The sequence below is a fragment of the Pelodiscus sinensis genome, chromosome 6 (assembly GCF_049634645.1).
Source record: "Pelodiscus sinensis isolate JC-2024 chromosome 6, ASM4963464v1, whole genome shotgun sequence".
NCBI classification, from domain to species: Eukaryota; Metazoa; Chordata; order Testudines; family Trionychidae; genus Pelodiscus; species Pelodiscus sinensis.
In genome coordinates, this window is record NC_134716.1 from 68,396,922 (window position 1) to 68,415,113 (window position 18,192).

At 43.8% G+C, this 18,192-nt stretch overlaps 1 protein-coding gene across 1 annotated transcript; it reads right to left on the bottom strand.

The window, feature by feature from the left end:
- Positions 1-805: 805 nt before the first annotated feature.
- LOC102452840 (uncharacterized) lies at positions 806-17,668 on the bottom strand. The gene is made up of 3 exons (XM_075932079.1): positions 17,219-17,668; positions 9,642-9,776; positions 806-3,297 (listed from the first exon to the last, which is right to left on the bottom strand). Exons 1-3 carry the CDS (start codon positions 17,485-17,487, stop codon positions 3,294-3,296), a joined length of 408 nt encoding a protein of 135 aa, XP_075788194.1. The 5' UTR covers positions 17,488-17,668; the 3' UTR covers positions 806-3,293.
- Between the last annotated feature and the right edge of the window lie 524 nt (positions 17,669-18,192).

Sequence of the window (18,192 nt, forward strand, 5' to 3'; positions counted from 1 at the left end):
TGGGCACAACCCTCTTCAGATGACTGGAGTTTAAGGGGTGGGTCCAGTTTTCAAATAAATAGCAAAGAGAAGGGATGTGAAGAGGGAAGAGAAGAGGAAAAAGTAGTAAATAAGGGGAAAGAAATTGTCAATTAGAATGTCTATGCTAAATGAAGCTGATAAGAATATTTAGTACCCACTTTAAGTACCCTTTGGTTTTTCTTAATGTCATTAGGATGTGGAATGTAGCGGGCCATCCAGCCAATATCTTGTTTAGACTTCTGTTGTAGGAATCAAACTTGTAAATGAAATGAAGTTCTGTAGTTTCCCTGTTGAGCTGGCTTTTGAAATAATATAGTGACTTTGAGATCCATTACTGAGTGCCCACGCAAGTTCAAATGTTCAACAGGTAGATTTCTGTGTGTTGACTTTTCAGATATCTGATTTGTATCCATTAATTCTCTCTCAGAGACTATCCAGTTTGGCCAGTATACATGGCAGAGGAGCATTGCTGGCACTTGATGGCATAGATCACATTGGTGGATATGCAGTTATTAGAGCCTCTGATGTGGTGGTTTCTGTGGTTAGGTCCTGTCATGCCATTGCCTGTATAGATGTGTGGACAGATTTGGCATTGGGGTTTGATAATGAAATATAAAGCCTTTCATGTCTAAGTCATCAGTTCAAATCAAGACCAGCTGGTAATGAAAGTGCTATCTGATGAGTGTTTGGGGTTTTATCTGGACTGAACCTGGCTATCCCAGACTAGTTCATTGTAAGTAGGTTTGGCACAATTTGATTTTGATTATTTTAAAAATGCTCAGTAGACAGTATCAATGTTTATTTTAAGCATATTTTCTTATTTTCAGATATTTAAATTTTCATAGTTGCACAACATTATGGGTCAGCAAAAATAATTGCTCACAGTTGCGGGAAATTATTGGATTGTCAGAGATGACAGATGTTGAGATTCAAAAAGTTTATGCTTTACAACCATTAACACACTAAGTATGAACATCACATGTCAACATATATAAAAGAAATACCCTTAAATCAAACTTTAAAGTTTTCAAGCAGCATTTTTCTTACTTTGTCTATTCATACATTTCATTTATCAATGGAAATGTTTAATTTGTGTATGCACAATAAAATCTGTACTGTCATTTACAAATTAAAATCTAAGCCTTCCCAGCATATTTGCAGGCAATATATTCATTTTGTAAACAAGAGAAACCCATCAAAACCATATTGGCACCCTTTTTGGTAATCTTGGCAGAAATACAAGAGACTGAACATGTGTGAAACTTAAACTACCTTATAATTAGAGTTGGCTCCCATCATGACCCTTGGTAAATTCTAACACTTACTCATCTTACTTGTCTGGTTTCAGCTTACAGCCACTGAATTGTGTTATACCTTTCTCTGCTAGACAGCACAGCCCATTATTAAATATTTGCTCTCATGCAGAGACTTACAGACTAATCAAATCAGCTCTCTGTTAAGCTAAACAGACTGAATGTCTTCATGCATCTTTTAGAAGGCATGTGTTCTAATCCTTCCCTCTCATGGCTCTTCTCTGAACACTCTTCAGTTTAACATCTGTCTTGAATTGTTGACACCAGAACTGGACAGTGTTCCAGCAGCAGTCACACAAGTTACAAACACAGAAATAAAATATACTCTCTACTCCTACTTCAAATTCCCCCTTTTACGCACTGAAGGATCATAGTTGCCCTTTTGCCACAGTGGTGCTCTTATTTAGCTGATCATCATCACAACCCCAAAGTCATTGTTTCCCAGGATTCAGTCCCACATCTTGTAAGTATGGCTTACCTTCTTTGTTCCTAGATGTAAACATTTATACCTATTAAAATGCATATTTGTTTGTGCCCAGGTTACCAACTGATCCAGATTGCTCTGTATCAATGATCTGTTTTCTTCATTATTTACCACTCCCCTAATTTGTGTGTCATCTGTGACCCTTCAGTGATAATTGTGCTTTCTTCCAGGTCACTGGTAAAGTTAAGTGGTATAAAGCCAAGAACCAATCCCTATGGACCTAACTAGAAACATGCCCATTCATTGCTGATTCCCCATTTACAATTTCATTTCAAAGTGTATAAGATAGCCAATTTTTAATCCATGTAACGTGTTAATTTACATTATTCTAGGGGGTTTTAAAAATAAAAATATCATACAGTATCAAGTAGAACTCCTTACAGAAATCTAAGTACATTACAGCAATTGACTATTAATTTTGTCAACCAAACTTGTAATCTGATAGACATTATCAATTTAGTCTGACAGCATCTTTTTTCATAAACTCATGTTGATTGCCATTAGTTATATTACCCTCCTTTAACTCTTTCCTTATTGAGTCCTGCATCAGCCATTATCTTGCAATATCTTAAGGAAACTGATTAAGGATTAAATGAAGGCTTCCTACTTGACTTTTTTTTGGAAGATTTGAACATTAAGGACCAGATCTTCAACTGGTAGAAGTTAAGAGTAGCTTCACTGATGTTAATGTAGCGATGCAGATTTACATTACCTGAAAAATTGGACTGGGGAGATAGATTTTCCTCTCTGTTTACATCAGTGTGACTGCATGTGTTAGAGAAACCGATGGAGCTACTAGTTATAACTGGTTGACTAGAATGGCCATAACATAATCATATTTCATAAGATCCTATCAAAGGCACCTTTAAAACCTACAAAAATAGTTTCTTACACAATGTTAGGAATATTGTAAACATTTTTATTGGTGCACTTAGGCAGTTTTAAATAATGTTTACAAACAGTAACTTATTAATCTAGTTAAAAAAATCAAAACAAAAAAAAAGACAGTAGTTTGGCACAGCTCTTTCAAGACAGGAAAAGAATCTCAACTAACCTACAGAAAATCTAGCCATACTACAGAATTCACACACAAATAAAATGTTTATGCTGACATAAAATATTACATTAGCAAAAATAAGTGAACATACTCCAGACTGGTATAGAAAAGTGAATACCATATACACCAATAGGGTATTAAAACAAGCAGCAAAATACTGTTTTAAAAGGGAATCGTACTTTTCAAATTGTTTTGAGTTTGAGTTTTACTGCACACCCCTCCCATAGGCTCTGAATTTAGAGTATTTTTTGTATATACAAAGAGGTATAACAAATTGTTACAGTACTTATTGCAACAAAGTATACCATAATATACACCATTTAAATACCCCCAAGATATATTGGCTTCTTATTCCTCCGGCATGATCTTCTTTTTTCTGTTGATGTAAGATTAATTTTTCTCAATGAAAGGCACATACTTATCTGCAACAGAAGAAAAAAAAGTGATAATTGAAAATCTTTTAAAAAAAGAAATTAAATAATTTTTGTTTTGACTAGTTAAATTTGTTCAAAAACCTAACAACTTACTGATAAAAGGAGTTTGCCTCACACATAAAATATTCTTCCCTAGATCTCTTGTATAATGATGAAATAGTATATTTTGAAATATTGTTTCTCCATGACTTATCTTGACAAAAAAAATTAAAATACTTAAGACTATATAGTATGTACTGCAAAACATGTATTGTAATTAAGAACCAAAGATTTGTCAATTTGATTTATTGTAAACTCACTATTTGAGTTTCCACAAGATTCAGATACACCAAGTCAGGTTCTTTCAATCCAAACACATTTGCTATTATGAACAACTTAAATGTACTGTTTCTAAGTAACAAAGGATTTTATTTTATTTTTTCTGACTCTCAACTTCAGCTGTAAACTTAATGACTGGCTCACACCAGGATGTATCACCTGCACAAAGCAGATGCTTGCTTTTGTAAATCTTGTTGATGAGGATATTCAGAGGGCTATATTCTAACCTCTGGGACTTTTGAAAATAATTTGAATACAATCAGTATTCTCTAACACAAGTTGTCAGGTGTTTGTTTTACACAGTGTTCTGCTATTTTAGAAAACCAGTGTGGCAAGTCTTTCTGAAGGAGCAATTTACAGCTCTGTATTTTATCAGTTCTATGAAATAAAGATAAAAACACCTCTTTCTCTGTTATTCGTCTACAGCTAATAAAGTGATTGTTACCAGAACTTGGTTCAAGTTTTCAGTGCTGTTAGCTATCTACTTACATGAATGTACAAATTGCAGTTCTAAATCATCCTCAACCAATTCTACTGGCTCAACCATTTGTTTCAGAACAGTTCCAAATTGATGCCCTTGTTCATAAAGTCCTCAATGGACAAATTCCCACATACACCTTCTCTTTATTCTCCTTCCATCTAGCACCAACCTCCCCATGGCCATTTCACGCAAACATGACATAATGAAAGCATCTGAACCCTTGTAGCTCCTACCAGGTAGAAATATCTGTACCAGCAATCATTTATTTTCAGAAAGTTATTCTCTGACTTCTTTTGCTCACCTCCATTTCTTATTTTAAAATGAGGCAACTAATTTTGGGGGGGTTGTGTTAACAATTTTAATTACTGTAACACGGTAATTTGCCCTGTATCTAAACAGTAAATAATTGATTAATTAATCTATAGAACAGAAAAAGTTGTATTGATTAGAACATTTTTGTACAATTTGGGTTGGAATAACAGCTCTCTATAAAAAAGACTTTGTGCACATCAACAATGATATTGTGCATATTTATCAAAGATAAAAATCTAAGTAAAATTACACCAGTCAGCCAGATATCTAGATGCATCAGGTAGAATCTCTTCCCACTCTAAATCAAATGTCTAAGTCAGGGGCAGGGAACCTTTTTTGGGTCAGGCACTGCTGATCCACAGGAAAAAAAAAATCAGTCAGGGTCCACATACAAGTGAGAACCCCTGACTGAGAAGAAGAAAGATGCCCCACATTCCACTTGCACACCAGAGCCTGGGGTGAAAGGGCCCAGGCTAATGGATTTTGTGTGCTCTAGCCCTGCATTTGAGTGACAGGGGAGCTGGAATGCCTTCATGGACTCTCCAACGCCGAGCTTCGAGGGCCAGATCCAGGCAAGCTGGGGGCCTCATGTGGCTCCTGGGCCTGAGGTTCCCCATCCCTGGTCTAAGCCTTTCAATCATTACCTGTGATTCCTTTAAGAATCATACAATCTTGATAATCATTAAGATTATCTGAAGATCACTGAAAAGTGCGAAGTATCAAAAGATGCAATTATACTAGTGCACATCAATAATACTAGTACATCTAGGTTTCAAAATGGAGAGTTAGCCGTGTCAAACAATGCACTCTATAGCAACACTCAGTAAGTTGTGTGTAAATGACAATGTTAATTTATCAGCAAATATTTGAAATTCTACTCCATTTAAATGACTCAAATGGTGTAAATGAACAACTACGGAGGAAAACATTGCATGCACGCTCTTTCTCCCCACATCCACCAAAAGAAGGGAGGGAAAGGAAGGGGCAGAGGATATCCTAAAAAGCAGCTGAATCACCTCTTGAAAGGTTTCAGAGGGGTAGTAGTGTTAGTCTGTAGCTAAAAAAAAGACTTAGAAAACAACAATGGTCCTGTAGCACATTAGAGATTAACCAAAAAAAATATAAAGATAGTATTATGAGCATTCGTGGGCACAACCCACTTCTTCACATGGCAAATAGGAAGCAAAAGGCACAGAGGTATTTTCCTCCTGCTTATGGTATATATAATATCATGATCTTTTGTGGGCACAAACCACTTCTTCAAAAGACAAAGATGGAGCAAAGAGGAAAATACCTCTGTATTAATAATACTATCTCTATAATTATTTGGTTAATTTCTAATGTGCTACAGGACCATTGTTGTTTTCCTTCTCCTTCCCTTATTTATTCTTGGATCTGGACTTCCTATACTCTGGTCATCTGAAGAAGTGGATTGTGCCCAGAAAGCTCAGGGTACTACATATACCATGATCAAGAAGAAAATACCTCTGTGCCTTTTGCTTAATATTTGTAATTTGAAGAAATGGGTTGTGCTCATCGACATGTTTTGTTAGTCTTTAAGGTGCCACTACGCTATTTGTTGTTTTTTAAGTTTTTCCTATTACAGACTAACTCGGCTATCCCTCTGAAGCTGTTGTTTTCTAAGTTCTCTTGAGAAGCTGGCAATGGAAAAGGTTCAGAAAAGGGCAACAAGAATTATTAGGGGTTTGGAACAGGTTCCATATGACGAGAGATTAAAAAGACTTTCACTTTTCAGCTTAGAAAAGAGAAGACTAAGGGGGGATATAATAGAGGTCTATAAAATCATGACTGGTGTGGGAAAAGTGAATGAGGAAAAGTTCTTTACTTATTCCCACAATATAAGAACTAGGGGTCACCAAATGGAATTAATAGGCAGCAGGTTTAAAACAAACAAAAGGAATTTTTTTTTCAATCTGTGCAGTCAATCCTTGGAACACCTTGCCAGAGAATGTGTTAAACAGGGTTTAACCAAAAAAAAAAAAAAAAAAAAAAAAAAAAAAGAGTTAAATAGATTCATGCAGGTTAGGTCCATCAATGGCTATTAGCCAGGATGGGTAGGAAGGATGTCCCTACTCTCTGTCTGGAAATGGGGACAAAGAAGGGATCACATGAGGATTACCTGTTGTGTTCCCTTCCTCTGGGGCATCTGGTATTGGCCACTGTTGGCAGAAGGATACTGGGCTAAATGGACCGTTGGTTTGACTCAGTATGGCCGTTCTTATGATGTTCTCTACTAAGTTATATTGCACAATTTATTTGACAGTATGTATCAAGCTTATGAGTTACATATATTTACAAGATTAATCTTTTCATATATTATTGACTGAAAGAAATTGGAAACCCTTGAAAGCCATTTGCCCTAGACATCGTCAAGATACTTGAATAATGAATTTGAACTTTGTATCACTTTCCTCTGCAAGAAACATAAAAGAACAAGTTCAGTTCTCTGCCACTTTTACCTTAATGTTCCTTAAATATGAACCTTTAACTACTCTCTTTTGGAGAGATCATTTATGTTCTGGCGGTGTTGTGTACATAATACAACTATGATTTTCTAAATTAGTTAACTGAAACTCCAGGTCAGTGATACTCAGACTGAGGCTTGCAAGTCACAAGTGGCTCTTTGATGTGCTGCAAAGAGCTGCAGGAGACATGATATTAAAACAAACTATGATTTAATTATTAATCAATTAAAGTTATTAACCAATCAGGATGCTTTACTATATTATAATTGATAAAATACTTTGTCAGTCATTTTGTTCAGAACAATATATATACGTATGCAGGGCTCAACAAACTGCAGCAAGAGCTACTCGCCAGTCCTGCACTGTGCATGCGCCAGAATGGGGCGCATGGAGTGACCGGCTGAAATCTACTCGCCACGGCTGAGTAGAAACAGCGGTTTGTCAAGTCCTGTATATATGCATGCAGATTCTCTCATGAAATGTTAGCAGCTACATGACTACACGCCCCTAACTCCACTCCTGGGGAGCCCCCTGCCATCCCATGCTGCAGCCTCTAATACAGGGTCAGCATCATGGGGCGGGAATAGCTCCTGTCTGCAGGTGGTGGTGTGGGGTCCCAAGTTCCTTGGGGACAGAGGCTGCTTGTGGCAGCAACCCTTGTCCGCCGGGAGCTTGGGGTTGCCAAAGCAGCTTCTGTCCACAGGGAGCCCACGGACAGGGGCTGCTGCCATGCAGCAGACTCTGTCCTTGGAAAGCCTGGGCTCGCGGCAGAGGTTGCTTTGCAGCAGCCTCCCCTGCTCCTCCCCTCCCACTGATGCCTCTGTTAGAAGCAGCAGCATGGCAGAGTGGGGGGGGGGGCTTGAGGGGTAGCCAGCTTTTAAGCCTGCTTCCCCCCCCCCACCAGCACCAACTCTTGCCCCACCCCCTCACTGCCTTCATAGGAGGCAGCAAGCGTGGGGCAAGCAAGTCTGCAGAGCCAGCATGCAGGGAGAGTCAGCTTAAAAGCCAGTTCCCCATGTGTATCGTCTCCCGCCTGACCCCCCTCCCTGCTGCCTCTGATACAGAGGCAGCAAGAGCAGAGGGAAAGCATGTAGTCAACAGGATTAACCAATAAACCCAGGGGTTATGCTGCAGGGTAGGACTGTGCTCCAGATCACCAGCTCAGCCCCTGGATGGGGCCAGCTAGGGCTCTCTGATCCAACAATATCTGTGGTCCTTCTGTTGCCAGACCTGAGAGTCCCAGATTTTAGAGATGCAACCTGTATTTAAAAGACTGAAAACAGCCAAGACTGAAAACAAGTATTGCTTTGGACTTTGCAAGGACATCATTAGTAACACATGAAAACAATTTTTTTTAAACAATAAAAGCTTTTCTAACAAAGTTTTGAATCTCTTCTCATCTCTTTGGCACCTAAATTATCTTAAACTGTAACATATATAAATGATTTCTTAAGTGTGCATCATTTTGCACTTCATTGATAGTACGGTACTATGATTGTTTTAGCATGAAGAAGTCACATTTTGTTAATTTTTTTTTATAAATATGCCACTTCAAAGTAGCAGTGTGAATTTTGCAGCAGATACTCTCTTCATACCAAACCAGTGCATCAAGGCACAATTGTTACTTTCATACCCTAGATATGAAAGTTCCTATGACCACCACTATTTTCTTTAGTTTACTTCGATTCAAACATCATGGTTCCTCCCAGAGCTGGAACACTGCAAATTTGCTACTCGTGGTATTCTAGCACTGGGATGGAAGGGGAGGAGTGGGATGGAGCACAAATCAAGTGAATCACATGCTCTGAAAGTGCTGGGAGGAATGCAGAGGACCAGGTAAGTGTGGGGCTCTGGGACTCCAGTGTGTGATAGGGACGTCGGGGGAGGGGGGAGGAAGGGAGAAGAAAGGGGCCCAACAAGGGACGCCACAGTGTAAAGGATGGCCACTCATGAGGCCCACCAACTGTTTGTGGTTGCCCATCCCTGATTTAGGCTCCCATTTGTTGCATTTACATTGCTTACCAGACTTTCAAAATGTAAGCTGAGAGTCCAGACAAAGTAATCACAGGTAAAATCCACTGACTACATGTAACACTGTTATTTGTCCTTTTGTCAAGAAAGTGTGATACCCCTGGACTAACTACAGGCAGTCCCCGAGTTACGTGGATCCGACTTACGTCAGATCCCTACATACGAACGGGGCTTTTCTCGCCGCGGAGGACGCAGGTGGCGGGACCGCCCAGACACGCTGCGGTCCCGCCGCCCGCATCCTCCGTGGCGAGAAAAACTGCTCCGCGTCTCCCTGGTCTGCTGGGGGGGGGGGGGGGGGGGGGGGCGCGCAGTTAGTGCGCACCCGCTCCCCCCTCCCAGCAGACCGGGCTTTTCTCGCTGACGTCTGGGACAGAGCAGCTGCTCTGTCCCAGGCGTCCAGATTCAGCCACTGTTGAAACTGATCAGCGGCTGATTCCAGGAAGCCCGGGGCAGAGCAGCTCTGCCTCGGGCTTCCTGTAGTCAGCCGCTGGTCAGTTTCAACAGCGGCTGTATCTGGACGCCAGTTCCGACTTACATAAAAATTCAACTTAAGAACAAACCTACAGTTCCTATCTTGTACGTAACGCGGGGACTGCCTGTACTTCCTTTGAAATTAGTATGTACTTTTGAGTATATATTGAAGTTGTTTGACCATCATTATAACTCCACTCCTACAAGAGTACATTACATTTCTAATCACTAACCTTCGAGGATGACTGGCATCAAACAATGTTGTATCATCATCGTCATCATCTTGTTCTAATGGTGTCAACTCCATATTTTCTATATTGGTGTCCAAAACTCCGTATCTTCGGGTCTTCCTGTTTCTTTTTCTGAGTCTGAAATACAAAGTTTTTAAAAGTTTATATCCTTAAATTGCTAGAACAGAAAACTGAAATTACTGTTAATCTTAGTTCTTAAATTATAGGATTTGTATTGATATTCTTCATATTTGCATGCTATTTAATATATGGCAATAATTTTAAACATTTTCTTTATCTCAATGGTATAAAAGTAAAATATCAAAGAGCAACATTCCTGAGAGTCAAGTTCTCAAAGGGAGACCTAAAATTGTACAAAAACATGCATAAAAAAAATTATGCACCTAAATTTTTGTAGATTACAGTAACAGTGGATCAGATAGGTAGTCACCTACCCAAATGTTCCATATTCAGAAACAGGGTCCTACCTCTGAACATTAACGTCTGCTACTTTGCTATTTGCTCATTTTGTTTGTCTGTCATACTCAGCTCTACACCCATTTTAAAAGGAGGATTTTCTGTATTTACAACGAACAAGCACAACGGCTAGTGAAGAACACATTGTGAGGTTATCTATCTATCTATCTAGAGTGTGTCCATCTGAGTCCATCTGTCTGAGCATCTGTTAGTCTATCCAAGAACTCCTCCTAAACCATAAGAGCTAGACCTACCAAATCTGGTCTGCAGCTTCCTCTTATCATAACTTAAACCAAGGTCAGAGTTTGGCTGTGCCTAAAAAACAGGAAGTGCTGGGAATGGAACTATTTTCCATAACTTGGAAAGGGAGGGGGCAGAGAGTGGAGAAACATGAAGGGAGGGGCACGGAGAGGAGGGACAGGATACTGAGAGTGGCCATGGGGAGCAGCTGCGGCACCAAGAGCGTGACCCACAGGGCTGGGGCTCTGCCATCTTGCCTGCCAGCACATCAGTAAGGAGCTTCACTGCCCAAACCCTGGAACTTACCCCACTCCTGCTGTGGAAAGCCTACAGGTCATGGAACAGTCACTAGACTTGGGATAGCCCACATAGCCTTGCCACATCCTCAGATAGCCTGCAGGCCATGGGTAGGTCCTAAAGGCTTGGGGCAGCATATAGAGCTTGGCCAGCCCCCTGGGTGCCCCCAAAACAGGCTGCAGGATGGAAGAAGCTGCTGGAGGCTGGGGGTAGCCTCTGCAGCCCCATTCCCCTGATCAGCTGCAAGGCAGGGGTACAGCTGAAGTCTGGGGCCAGCCCACAGAATACTGATGCCACAACAGGCTGCAGGAGGGGGGGAGGGGATCACTGCCCCAGTCAAGACCTCCCCCCAGAGCAGCTTCAGGACAGAGGGGCAGCAGCAATCAGGGGGCTGCCCCACCACTCTGACAGGCTGCAGTGCGGAGGAGCTGGAGGCTGGGACTGGCTCGCAGAGCCTCAACCCCCAACTGACAAGCACAGAGGAAGGAGCACACTTGGAAGGAGCTGCTGGCTGAGGAGCAGTGCCATGGGTCCTTGAGAGGAGCTGCTGCCAGAGCGGCACTACCCACTTTACTACAGGGGGGCCTGGTACAGCCACACCTCCCAGCCATCTGTCCTGAGCCTCCTTCCAGAGTCCTGCACCTCCCGTCTGCCTTGACTTCTGCACCCCCCCACCTCCATCCCTATGCCCAGAGGCCCCCACGCCCTGCCTTGAGCCCCCTGCACGTATCTGCCAATCCTCTGCCCTAAGCCCTACCCCGCCCTACCCCCGAACTCTCACTCCAGCCTTCATTTTCCTTAATTTAAAAAAAGTACAATCATTTAAATAAAGCATGTCCATTTTTCATTTATGTTTTGAAAAAATACTTCAGTTGAAGACCCAAGCAATGCTGCGTACACATGCTAGTTTAGAAATAAAGTCAAGAAATGGACATGACTTATGCCTGTCATTATCTAAAAATAGCTTGTGTTTTGATCCTCCTTTTGCACTACCTATTTAGGTTATGGTCCTGCAAAGATTTACATGTATGTTTAATTTTAACACATGAAGAGGCTCATTCTACTTCAGGAGATGACTCATCCAGTTATATGAATTTAGTCCCATGCACAAGTCTTTGCAGGACCAGGAAAATTAACAATGAGCTGATACACATGGAGCATGATACACATGCTAAATTCATAAATAATGCTGCAATAGAACTGCATTTTTTGAAGAGTTTCTATTTTTAACTCCAATAATTATTTGGGTTTTTTTCCCACTATTGTTTGATAGTTTAGTCTTCGCCGATCACATGAAAGGTAACAATATGTAGCAAATACAGATAAAGAAAATTGTGCCTCTCAAATCCATTATTAGAATCTGTACTTTAGTGTCACCTGTATAAGCTCCAGGCACACATACAAGCTCATCTTTATTCTGAAGGGCTTACAAATTAATCTCAACTTCTTTGAGAAGGTCAGAGAAACAATGGATAAAGGAGAAAGGGTTGATCCCATTTATGTGTAATTTTAAAATGACTAACAAAGTCCCACCTAAAAGTCTATTAGGGAAACTGATTATCAATGGATAGAGCCCTGCATGGATATAAAATTTACATTTGCAGATGCAAAGCAGATGTCTGCAGAGCTACGGGGCTCTACTAGGAACCTCAGTGGTGAAAGCAGCAGAATGTCGAACCGCAGCTTGTAGGAGCCAGCACTCCATTTTGGCAGCTCCTCTGGTGTGGCTGTACGGTTCCCAGCCCTGCCCACTGGGGCAGTCACTAGGCTCACTTGCACCTGTCCCTGGCCATGCTAGCATGTGCAAGCTACTTGTACACTCCCAGATATGAGTAGAAGAGTACCCAATATCAGTAAGAAATGATTAGAATCATGGCAAAATTGACATAGAGGACAGGAAAATACCGAGACTTAAGTTTAGAGAGGAGCAAACAGCATATTACAATGAATGGCATACAGGTGGTAAGTTGGGAGTTTCTATTTACCTTTTTCAAATACAAGTTAGCATCCAATGAAATATAAACAAATTTAATACTGAAGACTCTTTTTAAGAAGAGCTATATTGTATTTATAAGCTCCCTTGTTTAAGTAAATAAAATCACTGAAAACCAGTGTGCTAAAATGTTGTAAGAGGAAAGTAAAAACACTTTATGCATTAGTGTGAGACTCAGATTTCACATAACTTCTTGGTTAAAGGAGAGGGATACCTTGTTGTGATTGAAAAAAGCTAAACAACTAGTAATTTTTCGAGGACTGGATACCTTCGTAGCACAGGTTTAAATAGCTTAGATGAGTACAGTTAACATGCCTGTTTTTTCAAGTGCCCATACCAAGTAGGGATGTGAAGGATTAGTCAACTATCCAACAAGCAAATACTTATCGGATAGCTGACTAGTTGCTCTCTCCCCTTGCTGCCTCTACCAGGTAGAGGCAGCAAGTGAGAGGGGAGGAGGGAGAAGAGTGGGAACTTCAAAGCGGCAGCGCCACTTGCAACCTGGGGCCAGACCATGGGCTCCATGTGGCACTGCCATTTTGAAATGCCACATGCAGCCTGGAGGCAGCTGGGGTGTCCCCAGGCTGCACACGGCATTTCAAAGTGGCAGCACTGCATGGAGCCCAGGATCAGCGGGGGACCCCCTAGCTGACGCTGGGCTCTGTGCAACACTGCCACTTTGAAACGCCGCACGAAGCCTGAGTGCGGCGTTGCAAAGTGGCAGCGTTGCATAGAGCCCAGGGTCAGCTAGGGGGTCCCCCACTGATCCCAGGCTCCGTGCTACACTTCAAAGGTGGGAGGCCCCCACTGGCTAATCGAATAGTCGATGCATTTTGCATTGACTATTCGATTAGTCAATTAGTTGACACTTAACATCCTTAATACAAAGCGCTTTAAATAAAACCAAAAAAAATCCACCTACAATCTAGAGCTCAGAAAGTTCAAAATTATGGTAGCACCTAATTAATTCCCCCCAAAACCCTCACAAGGAATATGAACTTTGTCCCTTTCTCCCTGGAACTCTGTGCTCTCTCTCTCTCTAATAAGAGACAATTATTACAGCTAGGAACATGTCAAGTGCAAAACCCAGGCTAGTTTAGGCAGAAACTCTGTTGCAAAAGGCTTCAAATCTCACAATGAAAAGTTACCAGAATCATATAGAAAACTAGTAGATATCACTCCCCCAGGGCTCTGCTTTTCCTCATGCCCATCAGAGAAGAAGTCATTCAGCAGGTAACGGATTCAGGAAGGATATGACTTTCTTATTTTTGTGGGAGAGGGTTGTTTGTTTAAGAAAAGTCTAGCTTAAAGAGATATTTGAGAGAAGGACATTTGGAGGATGTTGATCACTTTTCTTGCAGCTACTCTGGTATAATACTGTAAAGACTTCCACTTCAGCTATTTGATGGAACTTCATTAAGACCCAGAGTCTGACCTTCAGTGTCATACGGAAAGTTTATCTAAGGAATAGGAGGCACCTTTAAATAGAGAGTGAGACACTTCAGTATATGCATGCAACAATAGACCTGAGACTGCTTCTCTTCTGGAGAGGTGTATGGGGAGAAGCAACAGTGACACTTATGATTAGCTGAATAATTAGCAGTCACAGAACTAGAACTACCTAACTATTGTCCAGTGTTTTGTTTTAGGCAACGCATCAAATGTAGGTTTTAAGGAAACTTTTAAATGAGTAGTTTAATGTCTTTGCAGATTATTATAAAGGAACTCTTTCTTCATTTAAGGCACAACATCAGGGGTGGGAAAGCACTAAGCTCTTTGCTGAAATATAATGACAAGCCAGCAATGAGGGTCAGTATTATTGGCTTGATGACATACAATGGCAAGTCTAAACTACAGTGCTACATTGGTTCAGCTGCATCACTGTAGCATGTCTGGTGAAGACCAGGGATGTAAGAGAGTAGTTGACTAGCCGATAAGGCTAGGCTCATCAAATAGTCAAGTCGACTACTCGCATTCTTCCCTCCTCCCCCACCCCATCGCTGCCTCTATATCAGAGGCAGCGGGTGTGGGAAGCAGGAGTTGGTGCTGTGGGAAACAAGCTTAAAAGCCAGTTTCTTCCAACACCATATTGCAGGAGGTTGGGCGGGGGGGGGGGGGGGGGGGGGCAGGAGTGCAGCAGCTCTGCCTTTTAAATGTTGTAAGAGATGCCTGGGGATCTTAAACTAGGGATGTTAAATTGTGGATAATCAGCTAATTCAGTAACTGATGGAATTTTCATTGACTACTCGATTAGTCAATAAGGAGAGGAGCAGCCTGACTCCTACTACATTAAAACTGCAGCACCAAACCAGGGGGTAGTGAGCGCTCCTCCACTTATCGACTAATCGAGTAGTTGGTGGAAATTCCATCTAATACTCGATTTAGCAGATTATCAGGAATTTAACATCCCTCATGAAGACACGATCCGGCAATGGGAAAGCACTCTCCCCTCCCCTTCACATGAATACTCCTCATCTGCAAGAGGCAGAAGCTGTCACCAGGAGAGCATTTCTCAATGACCTAGAGCCTGTGTGCACCGGACTTTAGTTGCTGTAACTTTTCTTTTTTACACCTCCGACACAAGTTATACTGACGTAAGCAGTAGTGTATATCAGCCCCAAGTCTCAAAAAGTAAGTAAACATTAAGCCACAGAGGACTTTTAAATCAATGTTTCTCCACAAAACCATTAAAAGTCAACATAACAGCTTGTTTCATCAAGGTACTCATTTTCACTAAGTAGCAGACAAGCAGAGCCCTGGGGGAGTGATATCTACTAGTTTTCTATATGATTCTGATAACTTTTCATTGTGAGATTTGAAGCCTTTTGCAACAGAGTTTCTGCCTAAACTAGCCTGGGTTTTGCACTTGACATGTTCCTAGCTGTAATAATTATCTCTTACGAGAGAGAGAGAGAGAGAGAGAGAGAGAGAGAGAGAGAGAGAGAGAGAGAACAGAGTTCCAGGGAGAAAGGGACAAAGTTCATATTCCTTGTGAGGGTTTTGGGGGGAATTAATTAGGTGCTACCATAATTTTGAACTTTCTGAGCTCTAGATTGTAGGTGGATATTTTTTGTCTTTATTTAAAGCGCTTTGTATTAAGGATGTTAAGTGTCAACTAACTGACTAATCTTCACTAATTTGTAGAAGACAAGTAGATGTGTGCTTGAGTAGACATGTGCAGATGGACAAGGAAAGGAGGTAATGTGGTCAAAACAATGGGGATTCTTACAGCAAGATTCTGATTGGGTTTAAAATGTGACATCGGCACTTGGAAATTAACATGTGAGACTGTATTTATGATTAGGCATTTTTAACTATGCTGTCAACATTTTAGAATGGTACTTGACTTGTTACATTCAATCTTGGAAGATGGCAAAGAACTGCTCATCCCTTCAAAGTGACTGCCATCAATAAGAAGGCAAAACAGCTTAAGGAATGGGAGATGAGAGTGCAAGGCTAATGCTAGAGCAATTACTCCTGCAGAAGATGTACAGTGGGAGATATCTATGACATACCCCGGGTTACTTCCAGAACAGGGTGCCCTACATCATATGGTCCTTCATAACATCTCACATCAATGCTTATTAACAACTAGGGATGGCAGCATGTAGTTGACTATACAATTAACCAAAAACCTGGGCATATCAGTTAATCTTGTCGACTACATGCATTCCTCCCCACGCCTCTGTATCAGGGGCAGCAAGGAGGTCAGGGAGAGCGGGAGCTGATGTCTGTAAGGAGCTGGCTTTAAGTAGCACCAGATCCACCTGCCCCTTCTTCACACCTGTGCTGCTGCCTCTGATAGAGAGGAAGCAGTGCAAAGGGTGAGGAGGGTAGGCTGGAACAGATATGTACAGGGAAACAGCTTTTAAGCCGGCTTCCTATGCAGCAGGAGCTGGGGGGGCTCTCTCTGCAGCAGGCCCAAGCTCTGCCCAGAGCATCCAATGGAGTAGCCTCTGTCTGCGGTAAGCTGGAGCAGCCCCTGTCCATGGGGAGTCCAAGCTCCCCTGGAGCCTGGGCCCACCACGGGCAAAGGCTACTTTGCAGACGCAGCTCCTGTCCACAGAGGAGCTCCCCACAGGTAGAGGCTGCTCTGCTTTCCACGGAGTAGCCTCTGTCCATGGGAAGATCAGACCCCTGCCAGGACAGGGGTTGCAGCCACCTTACTCTGCTATGCTCTGTATCAGAGGCAGCAGTGCCAGGTGGCAAACAGCTGATCCATGAAGGGAGCTGGTTTTTAAACTGGCTCTTCTCACAGATCACCTCCACCTGCTACCTCACTCTGCTGCTACCTCCAGGGACTATGGAATAGTCATGCAACTGCTGTGACTGCATGTAGTTCCACGACTATTCAATTACGTCATAGCTAACGTCACTATTAGCAACCCCCCCTCCCCCAATGTGTGCAGAGAGAAGCCTCCCACCACAGGTGACTCCTGCTGGAACTCGGGAGGTGCAAGTACCACATTTTAATGCCTAAGTGGGGCGCCCCCTCCCTGCACCCCCCGCGGCAGCAGTGGCCCCGCCGAACCCAAGCAGCGCCCCTCCCCCGCGCCTCGGCCCGGCCCCTCACCGCACGGTCCGGATCACGAAGTAGACGATGAGGGCGGCGCTGGCCACCACGAGCACGACCAGGGCGCGCTGGGTCATGGGCTGGTTCCGCTGGGGCGGGACGGACACGGCGGCCAGGCTGCTGCTGCCATTGCTGCTCCGCGTCGCCTCCCCGGGGCTGCTGCTGCTGCCGCCTTGCGGGGCCGGCGGGTCGCTGATGGCCGCGCGAGCCGCCCCGCACAGCGCGCCCACGAGCAGCCCGCCCACGAGCCAGCGCAGCGGCGGCCGCATCGCGGCGCCTCCTGGGGAAGCCGCCGCGGCCTACGCGCGGCCGGGCCCTGCAGCTGCGGCAGAGGAAGCGGAAGTTCCCATGTCCGGCCGGGCGGCCGCTGCCACGGACGCTCCCCGGCCGCCGCTGTTGCTATCCGGGGATCGAGGGGCGACGCGCCATGCCTCAGCCGCGTTGCGCATGCGCCAGTGACGCTCCAGCGTAGGGGAGGAGGGTTCCCGGCTGCCGAGTGCGGCGCCGGGCGGAAGCGCGTGTCGGGTGATGCGCCGAGCCCGGTGTGTGAACGACAAGGGGGGGGGCAGGAGGGTGACCCACCCCGCGCTGGGGGGCAGGCAAGAGCCGGAAGTGCCCGTCCTTGGCTCCTGCCTCCTCCCCCACCTAGGGAGCGAGCCTCGCCGCGCCTCGTGCCGCCACCAGCCCCCCCCCCCCCCCCGGGCACGAGCTCCGCCGCGACTCCGATCTGCGTCCGCTCGGGGTTCGTGTCTCACCCCGCGAGGCTGGTCCTGGCAGGGACCGAGCCCACAGTTCCAGACGCGCCTGCTGCACCCCAGGCACTGAGACGCAGCCAGCGCATCCTCGCTCAGGGGGACACCGGGGCTACGCTTCTTGCTGCAACTGCTGCAGATGGAAGCCCCGAGTCTCCCCGCGGCCAGAGCTGGATTAGCTGCTCTGGGGGCCCAGGGTTATTAAATCCTATGAGTCTGCCT